The sequence below is a fragment of the Chroicocephalus ridibundus genome, chromosome 1, assembly GCF_963924245.1.
Source record: "Chroicocephalus ridibundus chromosome 1, bChrRid1.1, whole genome shotgun sequence".
Lineage (NCBI taxonomy): Eukaryota > Metazoa > Chordata > Aves > Charadriiformes > Laridae > Chroicocephalus > Chroicocephalus ridibundus.
In genome coordinates this window covers 138,337,545-138,350,148 of record NC_086284.1, presented here as the reverse complement: position 1 = coordinate 138,350,148, position 12,604 = coordinate 138,337,545, and the positions used below count along the sequence as shown (strand labels likewise).

Genomic DNA, 12,604 nt, shown 5'->3' with positions numbered 1-12,604 from the left:
GTCATCAGCTGCGCTAACTAGATGTTAGCTTAGCTAGATATTGGGTCAGCAGACCTATATTAAGGGAATTCACCCACTGATTTCAGTACCAGTAACTGAAGAAACAAGCCAGCTGCCGCACAGCTCAAAGTGTCCTCCCCGTTACAGGAACTGGTCAAGCCTATCTAGCTATAATGCTGGTGGGCTTAGATTTTGTTCTCACGGAGGAGATTTAATAGAGCTCGAAAAAGTAAAAGCAAAGGCAAAACAACCAGAGCATAGAGGACTTGATACCATCTCTTCAAAGGTTTAGGTGAGGCGCAAATACTGAGTTCATCACACCCATCTAAAATGCTGAGCTTATCTCATCCATCTAGTGAAAGGCTAAGGTCACTTCTTTCTCAGCGCTCCTTTGGCACCATTTAAATACTCGGAGCTGCATTTTCTTTTTCTTGTTTCTCTCTGTCCGGTATTGTTTAGAGATTTAAAAATTAAATTAGTCAGCATCTTGGAGCGTAAGTTCCACGGCTGCTTTATTGTGAAATTAAGGCGTGACTCACAGTCGCTGCATATCCACCTTTGAGGCTGGACCGGCTTTGTTATTTTTGTGTGTTGTTTCTTTCCACCGCGCTGGCTTTGCAGCAGGACTTGTAGCCACACAATATAATGAGCTGAGAAATGGCAGTGCGTCATCCAGGGTGTGGCTGAAGAGGGATGTCGCAAAGAGAGATGGCAAGATTACAGGGAGGATCTGAGCAGGATCTGGGGGAGGGTGAAGAATGAAAAGTCCTGCAACAACAAAAATAACCACCCGTGTATGCAAATCAAGAGAAAGAGAGTTCTGCAAAGTCTGATTTACCTACCAGGGGAAAATCGGGGGAAAAAACCCAAGCGTTTTAAAGCGCTGGCTGCAAAGAGACACACAGGTGCATGTGCCTGCCGTGAAAATGAGACGAGCTCCCTCAGCAGTCACAGCATGCCCAACAGCCAAGTGCTGCTCCTCAACGGCGGCCGTGGAAAGTTACCGTTGTGTCCACTCAAAGGGTGGCACCACTCGAATTTCTTCAGCTAGAAACAAGCACTTCTGGGAGCAGCAGAAATTGCGCTGCCTGGTTTCCTGTGGCTCTGTATTTTGTGGTTGATTATCCGAGGCTAATAAGGGGCAAGGGCTGAATAAAGCTTTTCCTGTGGTCAGGGCATCCTGTGTGGATTCTCCGGGGTCTAATAATACAGTTCACCTTCCTCTTCTGCCCTTCCTTCAACGAGGCACTAATTTGGATGTCTGTCTTCTGCCCAAGTGCCAGACTTTCAGAAATCTGTCCAAATTTTTTGTCTGTAAGGGCTCTGTCTCTCTGGCAAACGTATCCGAAGCTGGACAGCTTACTCCAAAGCTGCTGTGGCAACGTATACACAGATACATCATCAGCTAAACCTCATTTACTTAGGAAGCCAGGATTCATTAAAAAAAAAAAATAAAAAAAAAAATCACACCTTCCCCAAAGCAGTAACACTGCTACCATAATTTGTGTGCTGACCAGGCCTGCTTTAGAAACCCAGGGCTGAACTCTTGAGAGTTGCTTAGCGATTAAGCAAATGGCATCTTACAGCAGAAGGAGCAACCACAGGCACAGGTCTTATTGCAGAAGTTCATCAGTGCAACTGTGGCATAGGAAATATAAAAATATAATGCTCACCAAACGGGTACTGACAGGAAATACCCCAGGAACAAAGTGCAGAGGGATAGACCTTTATGTTTTCATTTAAACAGGAAAGGTAGATGGAAACCAAAACAAATGAAGCTATACTTAAAATAAAGATTACTATGTTCTAGGCCACCAAAGGTTATAACACCTGACCTAAGAATGGGTGGGGATGTTTGGGCTAAAGGAAGGGAGTCCTGGAAAATCGTGGACTTATCTAGATAAGTTTCATGGAAAGAAAATAAACAACCGATATCTGCTAAGGGGTACGTGGAATAAGTCAAACAAGACAGCCTGGTGATTTATGTATTTTTCGGTGTTCATGGATAATTGGGTCTGCCAGAACAACAGGCAGCCATGGAAGTGCACTTTGTGTAGCTTCCACCCATGTACCTGTTCACCTGACCTTTGAGGTTAGTGGCAAAAGCTCCCGTTGACTGGAGCTGGTCTTTCTGCACTATTTGCACCCTCAGCAGAACAAGGCGAGGAGCTGCATGGCTCAGTGTTGGGGCAGGGAGTCCTGGTAGTCGGCTGCGAGACTTTGACATACCACAGTGAGATGTTTCCCTGTGTACGTGCCACCTGGCAACCTTGCTTTGGGATACAGCATCGTTTTTAGGAATCAGGCCAATTCCAAATCTGTTACAACTCATCCCCAAAACAGTCAGTTAATGGGAGCCTGTTCATCAAAGCCCTCTCGTTGTTGTTGTTGTTGTTTTAGGAGGAGAGACAAGCTGCTAGTTCTCTGCTAATATGAATGCTAAAGTCATTTTATGATAGATGCCAGTTATTGTTCCTCAGAGGCTTAAAAAATGGTGGTGTAGATATATTTCTGTGCATATGCGTGTATGGGTACTTTTAGGAGACTCCAAAAGCTAATCCGAAAGGTGCAGTCTTGCAAACAGTTGACCATTCTGGCTCCAGTCCAGCAAAGCACTTAAATATTTGGTGAACTCAGCAAGACTCTTCCACATGCTTCAAGCTAACACAACCATAAGCAGTTTGTTGGACCAGGCTCGCAGAGGCTGCACTAGAGCTGCACCTTGCACAAGAGAAATCTCCCCACGCTACTCGTGGTCTTTTTGTCTGGCCATGAAAAAAAGAAAAAGAAAAAAAAGCCTCAGTGGCTTCGGCATTTCAGCTCAGTGAAATTTCTTTATCGGGGGACAAGCGAGGTGAGAGGGAGGCAGTTTTGCATGCAGTGCTGTAGAGAAAAGATTTCACTTCCCCGAATCAGCAGTCTCTGGACAGCGATAAATCCACTCCAGGGACATGCTAAAAAATAAAGTGATTCCTAAAATAAACAATTCAGACTTCGAACCTTACGATAAGCAATTAGTATGTTTGAATAATTGGGTGTAACTGTAGGCAGAGAGAAGCTACAAGACCAGATGTGCATATAAAGCTAAACATAGGCTTTTCAGGATCTAATCAAATCAGTCCACCATCTGGTATGAAAAGAAAAATCGTGTGACAGACCTGGTCAGCATGAGAAAATGGCACGAATTTCTGGATAACGAGCTTAAGCTAAATCAATATGTTCCGCGAGTCAGAAATGGAAGCATCCATAAAATGGATTGCACTGGTTCAACTAAATCAGATCTGTTTTTACTAAATTAATACCATTTTCTCCTATGAACTAGACCTTAGGTGACCTATCACAGCTCACAAGCTGGGAATATTCGGAAAAAAGTACATGCAGCTCATAGCAGACATGTACATAGCTCACGGCAGACAAAGGATCACATACACTCTGCTCTCCATACAAAGTAAATCCTACCCGTCGGATGACTCTTTTCCAAGCAGTTGGTGTTAGAGCCCCCAGACCAAGCGTTTCTAAGTCAGAGCTGCAGCGACCGGATCCTGCTTCATGTTGGCTACCTTGGGAGCCAGGAGCTGCGGCAAAGGCTGGAAACAGAGGAAATGGTAGGGTCTTGGGGGGCATATCTAGGTGGTGGAAAGCCTGTGAGCCCAGAGGCGGGCCACTGCTAGAGAAGGGGTGTGGGCTATAGTGGGCTGAGCTGAGGGCCATGGTGGTTTGGAAACCCTGGTCTGGGATGTTGCGCTTGCATGCAGTGGGGCAGCTGGCCATGGCAGCTCTGGCCCCAGATGTGGTTCACTTTGCAGTGGCAGCTGGAAAATATCATATAATACCTTGCAGACACCCTTGGAATGCCATCGCTTGTCTCTTGTGGCCCCCTGTACTTTGCTGGCTCTTGGTTTTTCATGCTTAGGTTTGCAGCTTGTTGGAGGAGAAGGGCTGCGTGTTGGGGAGAGGAAGCCTATGTGTCTTGTGGGGCTTCCAGAAACAAAGCACCCACGGTACAGCGGCTGTGATAGCAGGGGATGGGGCTCAACAAGGCGGTGGCTCTTCCAGTCCTCCACCCCTGCCATGATACCTTGGGCTGTCCTGTGGGCACAGCTTCATAGTTTTGCCCACTTGAGTGAGGCAAACAGGAAGCTAAAGTGAATCCAACTTAACCAAAACCAGAACTTGCTGTTGCTCCATGACGTTTTGATTGGTAATACAAATTGGGCTGTCTTCTCTCCCTCCCCCATTTCGTGCCGCATCCCCGGCACCAGCAGCCGAGACGTGTTGCAGACAACTGCACGAAGGCTGTACAGCTCAGCCATTTTGATCAGTTCGTGTAGGATTGCTGCAGGCAGGGGGAGAGCAGAGCCTTCGGGAGGTGACAGCAACTTTATTTGATTTATGGGGCTTAGCTTTTGATACAAAGCTCCACCTACTTAGCATCGTATGAGCGTGTTTGTGGGTTTACAGATTTACTTCAGTGCTCCAGCAGACCATCTTCCCCTTCTGCTACTCCTCTGGAAATAGTTCAAGTCGGTCTGTTGTGCACATAATTGATATCGGCTTTCCCAGCCTCCAGAAATCATATTAAAAAGATAGGCACAACCTGGAGGGAGGGTTTTTTCTGGCTTGATGTGAGAGGGTTTGGGGGAGACCATGTGGCTACTCCAACTGAGTTTTCCACGCATGCATTTTGTTTATGGTGTGTGTGTGCAAAACATGTCAGAAAAAAAGCTCTCAGGGGAGTTAGGAATCTGTCCGGCGTGTGGCAAATCCCCAGCACGATCCAGCCTTCCTTCTCCATGCTGCTGCCATTCCTAGCGTCCCCTTCTCCACAAGGGATTTCTGCAGCAGAAGCCCACCAGGGTAGAATGGGGTATTTAGATAAAGGGTCAAGACACCAGCTTGCACAAACAGAGCCTCAAAAGCAACCTCAAATCGCACGTAGGTATTGAAAGCCAACCTGGTTGGTACTCAAGGTGAAGGGCAGGGACACCCCGCGTCGCACAGGTTGACTGACCCAGTTCTCCCTTCAGGGCTTGCTGTGACTCACTGGAGCTGGTTGGGAGGCATTTCCTTTGTCTGCCAGTCCTGCATGTCACCATGCAGTCCAGCCCCTTTTCACGGGGGGGATGTTAAAATGGATATACATTTCAACACTCCTTCAGCACACCTCATAGCCCCAATAACAAGAGTGTAATATTTTAAACTGCTTTTGCAAGTCTCCTTTCTACGGAGCAGTTGAAAGCATATAAAAGCATTTTAACAATTTTATAGGTCGTCTCCGGAGAGCTTTTGTGATGTGGGAGAACAGGAGTTTTGTTGCCATTTGCCTGTGGACAGCTGCCAAACTCACCTGTCTCCACCGAGCCTGCGAGGGGCATATCACATCTCTCTGGAAACTCTGCGGCCAGCCCCGGATGGCTTCTCACTTTACTCAGCCGAAAAACACGTTGCGCGATTTAACCCTTTGCCCGGGCGCTTGCCTGGGTGTGTTACTCAAAACCGGCAACTCGTCCCGTTTGGGCTTAAGGAAAGCAATAGCTGCTAGGTGGTTTTGGAGAAACCCAAACCCAGGACTTTCTTGTGAAAAGCCTTCACCCTGTGAAAAGTCATCCTACTGATTTCAGTCAAGCCTTGAAGTGTCCACAGCTCTCCTTTTGTCACTCCTTAATCACAGTTAACCAGCCTCCAAATTTGACCCCTTTTTAATAGGCTCTGATTCGACAGGGTACTTAAGAATTTGTCTTTCTGACTAAAGTTTTACCAGCCTAGTTGCGTGTTCAAAGTAAGGCATATTTTAAAGCATCTGAAGCCAGAAAGCGGTGGCTTGATCCTGTGTATAAAATACAAAGCTAAGGATTAGAAGAGATCTGCCACTGACCACATCTTCTTACGGGTCACTTAATTTTGCAGGATCCTGCTTCTAATTTCAAAAATGACCATTAAAACCCTCCCATGTATGTGGCTGACATGGGAGAACTGAGCACCTTTGTTAATGTTCAGGAAATATTTGCAGATCCTTGTGTGGAAGGTGTGACAGAAGCGCAGTGTAATCTGCTCCCTTACAGATGAATTTCTCCTTTTCCCTCCCTACAAATGAATATTTACCTTCCCCACCCTCCTCCTCTCCTGGAAAGAAAAGTGCATAAAATTATCCCCCATCACATTCTTTCACTGAGTTGGCAAAATACAGAGAAATACAGCAAGTTTAAATGATACGGAATATGCAGGCATAGCTTATCTAAGATCAAATGTGCAGATCAAAATCAACAAAGGCTCACAAAAGAAAGCCCCAAAAGATCTTTCATCTGCCTGATCCCATTTCCCTGCCTACACCGCTTTTTAGCCTACTGTAATGTATTAGTTCTGCTTTAGTTTCTGCTCTGCGCAACATTTCTGCTTAAGAAAGATTCTGTTGAGTCATTACCAGCATCAGCGAAACAGGCTTTTCAAGAATGGAGGAGAAAATAAAGGCTGTGGTTTTTTTAAATTAATTCCATGCTGCTTAACCCTTAAACCACTAGTGTCTTCCAGACTTCCAACCAATTCAATGCTGAGCGGAATATCTAGCTGTTGCGGCCAAGATGGGAGCACCATCAGTGCTTCTCTTGGTGACCACACTAGAGAGAGAGACCTGCCACGGCAGCATCGACCACCCTGTCCTAGCAGCTCATGAGCTACGGGAAAAGGCAGAGATGCTACTGGCGGCGTGGGGTCAGGCTGGCCGGGAGGTGGCTGCACCTCTGCCGACCACAGCCTCTGCCGGGGTCCCTTCCCCTCAACCAAAGAGCATCAATATCTACCCGAGTTGCTGTTCGACAGCGACTCACGCCAAGGCCAGGCTTGGCACCAACCGCCCCGCAGCCGGGGGGGAATTGCAGTGAGAAACCCCCATCCTCCCATGCCCACACACCTTGGCCTGCCCGCCCTGCCCACGGCTCAGGCAGTGCCAGCCATGCGCCCGAAAGCACCCAGGCGAAAATCGTACTGAAGGGCCGTACTATCTAACCCATACCCTAAATACTCCCTCCTTGCTGCTTGAAAACACTGCTTCAGATAACTCGCACCCACACCAAAGAAGAGGCAGGGAGAGGGACTTTTCTACTAGGAGGCAGTAGTCATGAAAATAGAAATGAGGGAGAGACGAGCACGTCTCTCCCTTTATGAGGTGGGAGAGATCCTCCGCTCCTCCTTCCCCCAGCAGGTTATATAGGAGAGAAGAGTGGTTGCCAAAATGATATAACTTGAATAAGCTCCTGGTACCTTGAGGTTCGAGGGGCCCCCAGAGGAGCAGACACTTGGAGTGAGAAAAGGCAGAGGAGGGGAAAGCGGATAAGGTGATTTCTTTTGCCTTGGTTTTTAAAGCAATCTCAGCCTGCTAAACTTTCAGGCCATGCTGCCAATGGCTATTTCCAAGGTTATCTTTGCACAGAGAAAGGCTGGAATCCTTCTCTCTCTTTTATTCTCTCTGTCTCCCTTTTTAATGAAAGCTCAGTTTAGATCTGATATCACTTTAAAAGGTTTGCTATCGAAGTTTATTAGACCCACTGGGACAGATCACAGTTTTCAGAGGATCAGAGTTTCACAGCAGATAACATCCAATGTTCTTCAAAATGCTCATTTTTCTTGGGCTCATCTGTTACACAAAGCTGCACTGTATTCAAGCATCCCTAGAAGCAATCCCAGTTGCTTACAGGATGTTGGCCAGCGTTTTGCTTTAGAGCAAACTAGAGCGGTCAACAGTCCCCAGCCTGTCCTGCTGGCTGATACTACGTGAAGGCAAGCCCTACCAGCACAGTGGGATAATGCCTGCCTGGGGCTCCTAGATAAAGGCCAGGATTTCAAAAAGCAGAAGAAAGTATGAAAGCAGCCTCCCTTTAAAAATCCAGATTTGCCTTTCCCTGCTTAAAAATAATAGCAGAGACTCCTCTGCCTAGGGACTACGCCTGAGAAATTTCAGCTGGAAAGCAAAGACATGAGAGGAGGGATTAGCATGTCAATCTTCCTATAGAACGGTTGTTCTTTTTTTTTTAATGAAGTCATTGGTATTATTATGTGGTTTTTAGTAGGCTATCCTCCTAACAATGCATGGGAATAAACACCGTATCTGGTAGGATCTCTGACTGTAACATGTATCACAGAGGCATCTATTTACAGTGCGAAGGGAGGGGAGCTGTTTCGTTTCCCAAGACAGTAATGGAAAGCATGATGTCCTACCACTAAGGGTGGTGAGGCACTGGGAGAGGTAGTGGGAAAAAACACTCACTGTAAACCGAAGAGTGAAAGAGAGTTTCAGGGCAGATATTTGCAGGATGCATCATCACCAAGAGAAGTTGGCAACCCTGGGAAAAGGCTGAGAGACAAAATGGCTGGCTCAAGCGGTCAAGTGCTCGGGCCACCAATGTCCTCCTGTCCTGCTGCCACTTCACATGGTTTTTCACCCTTCCCTGTGACTTCATCATGTCGTTCAACCTTTCTAGAGCAACAGACTAGATAAAACTTGGAGGAACTGGTGGTTCTCAGATGCCGGCGCTCCCTGCCAGGCTTTATCCTCCCAGGGCTTTTGGCCAGTGAGTGCCTCTTCACCAGAAGCATGTGCAACCATTTGACAGCTCGTCTGCTTTCTGATTCCTTAACAGGTCATGCAGATGGACCAGAAGCTAGATGACATCCTGAACACGCTCCAGGCTCAGTTCGGGGATCAGCCACAGGCAGAGATGTCAGGGCCAGCCGCCCCACCTGTCAGACAGCTACAGACAACCTCGGATTCCCCCCCAGCCAACCGGAAAATTTGAAAGCCAGAGGACAGCCACACGCCGCCCTCTCATTCTTTTACGCCCGGTTATTTTTAAGTCTTGGTGTCTCAGGATTCGGCTGTGTCGTGGGTGAAGTGACATATTCTGCTGTAGTAGATTAAATTTAAAAAAAAAAGAGAAGAAGCAGCAAGAAGCCGGTCACGACCCTTAGGAGAGCACATAAGTTTTGCACCTGTTTCATTAGCCATCGTTAGCTATCCTCTGCCAGCCTGTGGCGGTCCCGTGCAGCTCGCCCCATTTCGGCTGCCTGCACAGGCACAGGGCGTGCTGGGGAGGTAAGCATCCGAGCGAGGGTAAGGATGACCCGTTCGTGGGCGCGGAAGGGGGAAAAGACTGCTTTTTTGGCATTTAATCACTAAGTTTAATGCTCACAGCATGCCCAAAAGGGGGAAAAGAGCCAGCATTTGAACATGAAACAAATGGAAATCAGTGAACAGGAAAATTAAACAGCATGTTTTGACTTCTACCAAGCAGTGAGGATCACAAGAAGGGCAGATTTATATGCTAGTGCGAATGACAAAGTAAAGACAACAGGCTACTGATTAAAAATATGGAAGTGCACACAGGCTGCTTGACATATGAAAGACTGAAGCAAAGGCTTCAGCTAATTAAAGCGAAGGGTTGCAAATGAGATGAGATGCATGTTGGAACAGACAGGCAAGAGAGATAGTATCTGCGTAGGCTTACTGCACAAGAACACTGTAATAGCTATCAGCTACACTGATGACTGTTATGCAAAATGTTCTCAAGTTTTTACCTTCATTCAGCAGTGGTTGTTGACTCCAGTTGCCTTAATTTTAACATAAGAAACCTGTATGGTAATTGGCTGCGAAACATCCGTAAAGCTCCGTTCAAGTCACTGAGTAACAGGGTGCTGCAGGAGGGCTGCAGCTGCGATTGAGAACCGCAGCGTTTCTTAAAGAAAACAAAAATGCACACACTGTTGATGAAAGTTAATCGCCCTTTAAACAAACTGACTGCTGTATATAATTTTAAATGCTAGGTTTGGGGTTTTTTTTTTGCCTTGTAATCTGATTGTAAACCGAGTGCATGTCCTGGCTGCTATACTGTCACTGTGAAATGGATCTTACCTGGCACTCCACAAAAGGGACGATACAACACTGTTGCTAAATATGTAAATAATAAAGCAAGCTAAAAAGGGTGCAGTCTTATTTAGTCAAGTCTTTTTAATATATTTGCATAACCAACCATTTGAATGAGCTGAAGTCTGCAGTGCAGAGACCTGATTCCTGAGAAATACTAAATATATTCTATTCCCACTCATATCCATGGAAGCAAAGCCTGCGCTGCATTTAAAAGCAACCTGAAAGACTGGTCCCTTAATAAGCATTTATTTGGACCAATGACTGGTCCATTTCAATGTAATCAAATTAGCTTCTAACTATTACCTGTCCCTTTAAAACTTTTTCCCAGGTTTGTGTCTGGGAATTCAAGCTTGGAAAGAGCACAATGAGACTGATTCCAATCTTTAGATTGCAGGCGCGTCTTAGAGGGAATATTAATGATGTGTGAGAGGCAATAAAAAAAAAAAAAGCAATGTGGTTTTAATTAAATCAGCTGACAAGCCGCCGTTCCATCTTGTCTGATTACTACAGAGTTACTGAACATGACCAAATACAGCATGTAACATGGGAAAATGGTAAATAATCACTGTCAGAGCACTGAGTTGCTCCTGGCTTTCAGTCAGGGTCGTGAGCTTCTGCAACGGTCCTTCGTATAACCTCATTGACCGGCCACTCAGCATTAAATGGGCAACTGGACACCAACGGTAGGTACTGTTTTATCAGCCACAGGTAAAAAAATCTCCCTGGAGATCCCTTTGTCCCAGAGGTTCAGCAGAGGAGCAGTGCAGCTTTCAGCAGAAGGGCTCAGGGACTTCTATGGCCAATCCAAGGTGAAATTTCCTTCTGGTACACTGCAGGTATTTGTGTGAGGGGCATATGTGGTCACTGTTTTGTGGACTGAGGAATGCAGCGGTATTTTACTTACTAATGAGTCTCAATAGAAGTGTTAAGGCACTATATATACAGTAACACCTACTACTCTGAAGTGCCCGGAAAACACACTAAACGCCCTTCCCCGGAAAATTCAGTTAAACATAATATAAGTGGTGTCAGCTACAGAGAGTGTCAGAAGGGATGAGTGAGTGGGAGGAAAGGATAAAGAGGCCCAAGTGGTCACTTCAGAAAAAAACAATGTGTGCAAGTGGGTGTGCATGTGTGGGCGTATGTGTCCTTTTTTTTGTTTTAACCACAGGCCAAAATTTCTCCAGCAAGTCTTCAGTGAGGCCACAGCCTGAGAGCCTTTAATGGTCTTAAAATCTGGCCAGCCACCCGCTTTATGGCTGGCCGCTGAGAACACTGCAGTGTGGCATAACGTGTTCAGACAGCACTATCAACACGGGACTGCGACCATCACTGTTGCCACAATGTAAGGTTGTAGCGTGGCCTGAACAAATTGCAGTGAGGAAGGAAGAAAACTGGTGGGAGACACGCATTTTCACACCATATGATGAGATTACTGGTAAAAACATAAAAACAACATAGCTTAGCCTTACAAATCTCCACACCCACAACTAAAACAAGAGTTGCCATCTAGCAAAATCTTTCTGATTGCCCAGGGCTAAAAGTATCCAGGAGTAGCAATGATGCGACCATCATCAATACTACCTGACCTTCTTCTGAGCAGAGATGGTTTTACACAGTTGAACAGACTGCATATTAATACATTTGCATGTCATGAGCATTTTGAGTGCCCCTTTACCAAGATGTGCTCTTAGCAAACATTCATCAGAAAGCTACGATTTCCCAAGGCAAGAACTGACTTACAGTCAATGTGGTTTTGTCAGGCCTTACCTGCCACTAAGCAGGCCTAACAGCATCAGATCAGGGTCATCGTGTATGTAGCAACAATGAAACAGAAAGAGCAGGGAAGAAGCATAGGGATGAGCTTCAGGAAACCCCAAAACCCTGAGGAGTCCTCTTGCAGTCACAAGTCCTATGAAGTCATGAGATGATCTAGTCCATCAAGGAACCGTATCAGAAGACCATCAGGTGCACTATGGCAGTTTTTGCTAACTGCAATATGGATTTGTTGGGTGAAACAGCACCAAAAATACCTTCAGGAAGAGTTCTTCTAAGGGAAACTTGTCATAATTCTTGCATGTGATTGGAAAGAAATTAAATTTTTCATTAAGTTTATATGGTGCTGCAGTTTACTTCCTTGATCCAACTGCCTGACTTGCCTGATCTTACTGGCTGGAGTCCTCTAGGGAATAAACATGCAGCATAGCTGCAGAGGAAAGTTTGACCCCTACGCGTGCCATTATTTAAGTAGTTATGTGAAATTCTGGTTGGAAGATTATTAGTAGAGGTCTTGTCCAAAACTCTAACCTCTCTAAGGTTCCTGAAAAGGAAGAGAGCAAAGGTGGATTTACATTAAGGATTCTGCCTGTGCATTATCTTTCTGAAAATTGTATTGTAGAACCATAGAATGGTTTGGGTTGGAAAGGACTTTTAAGGATCATCTATTCCAACATCTCTGCCGTGGGCACAGACCTCTTTCACTAGATGGGGTTGCTCAAAGCCCTGTCCAACCTGACCTTGAACGCTTCCAATGATGGGGCATCCACAACCTCCTTATATACAATGTAAACCTACCTTCTTTCAGTTAAAAACCATTGTCCCTTGTCCTGCCACTACAGGCCCTGGTAAAAAGTCTGTCCCCATCTTTCTTATAAGCCCCCTTTATAAGTTGAAAGGCCACAATAAGGT

The 12,604-nt window shown here is 45.9% G+C and overlaps 1 protein-coding gene across 3 annotated transcripts in view; it reads left to right on the top strand.

Annotated features, from left to right (window-relative positions):
- The window catches only part of LOC134525097 (potassium voltage-gated channel subfamily KQT member 1-like), a 516,763-nt gene extending 506,457 nt beyond the window's left edge, over positions 1-10,306 (top strand). For all 3 annotated transcript variants that reach the window (XM_063355594.1, XM_063355583.1, XM_063355574.1), the window contains exon 18: positions 8,634-10,306. In XM_063355594.1, coding sequence (XP_063211664.1) covers positions 8,634-8,789 — 156 coding nt within the window. In that variant the 3' untranslated portion in view covers positions 8,790-10,306. The remainder of the gene's footprint in view (positions 1-8,633) is intronic.
- The last annotated feature ends 2,298 nt before the right edge of the window (positions 10,307-12,604 follow it).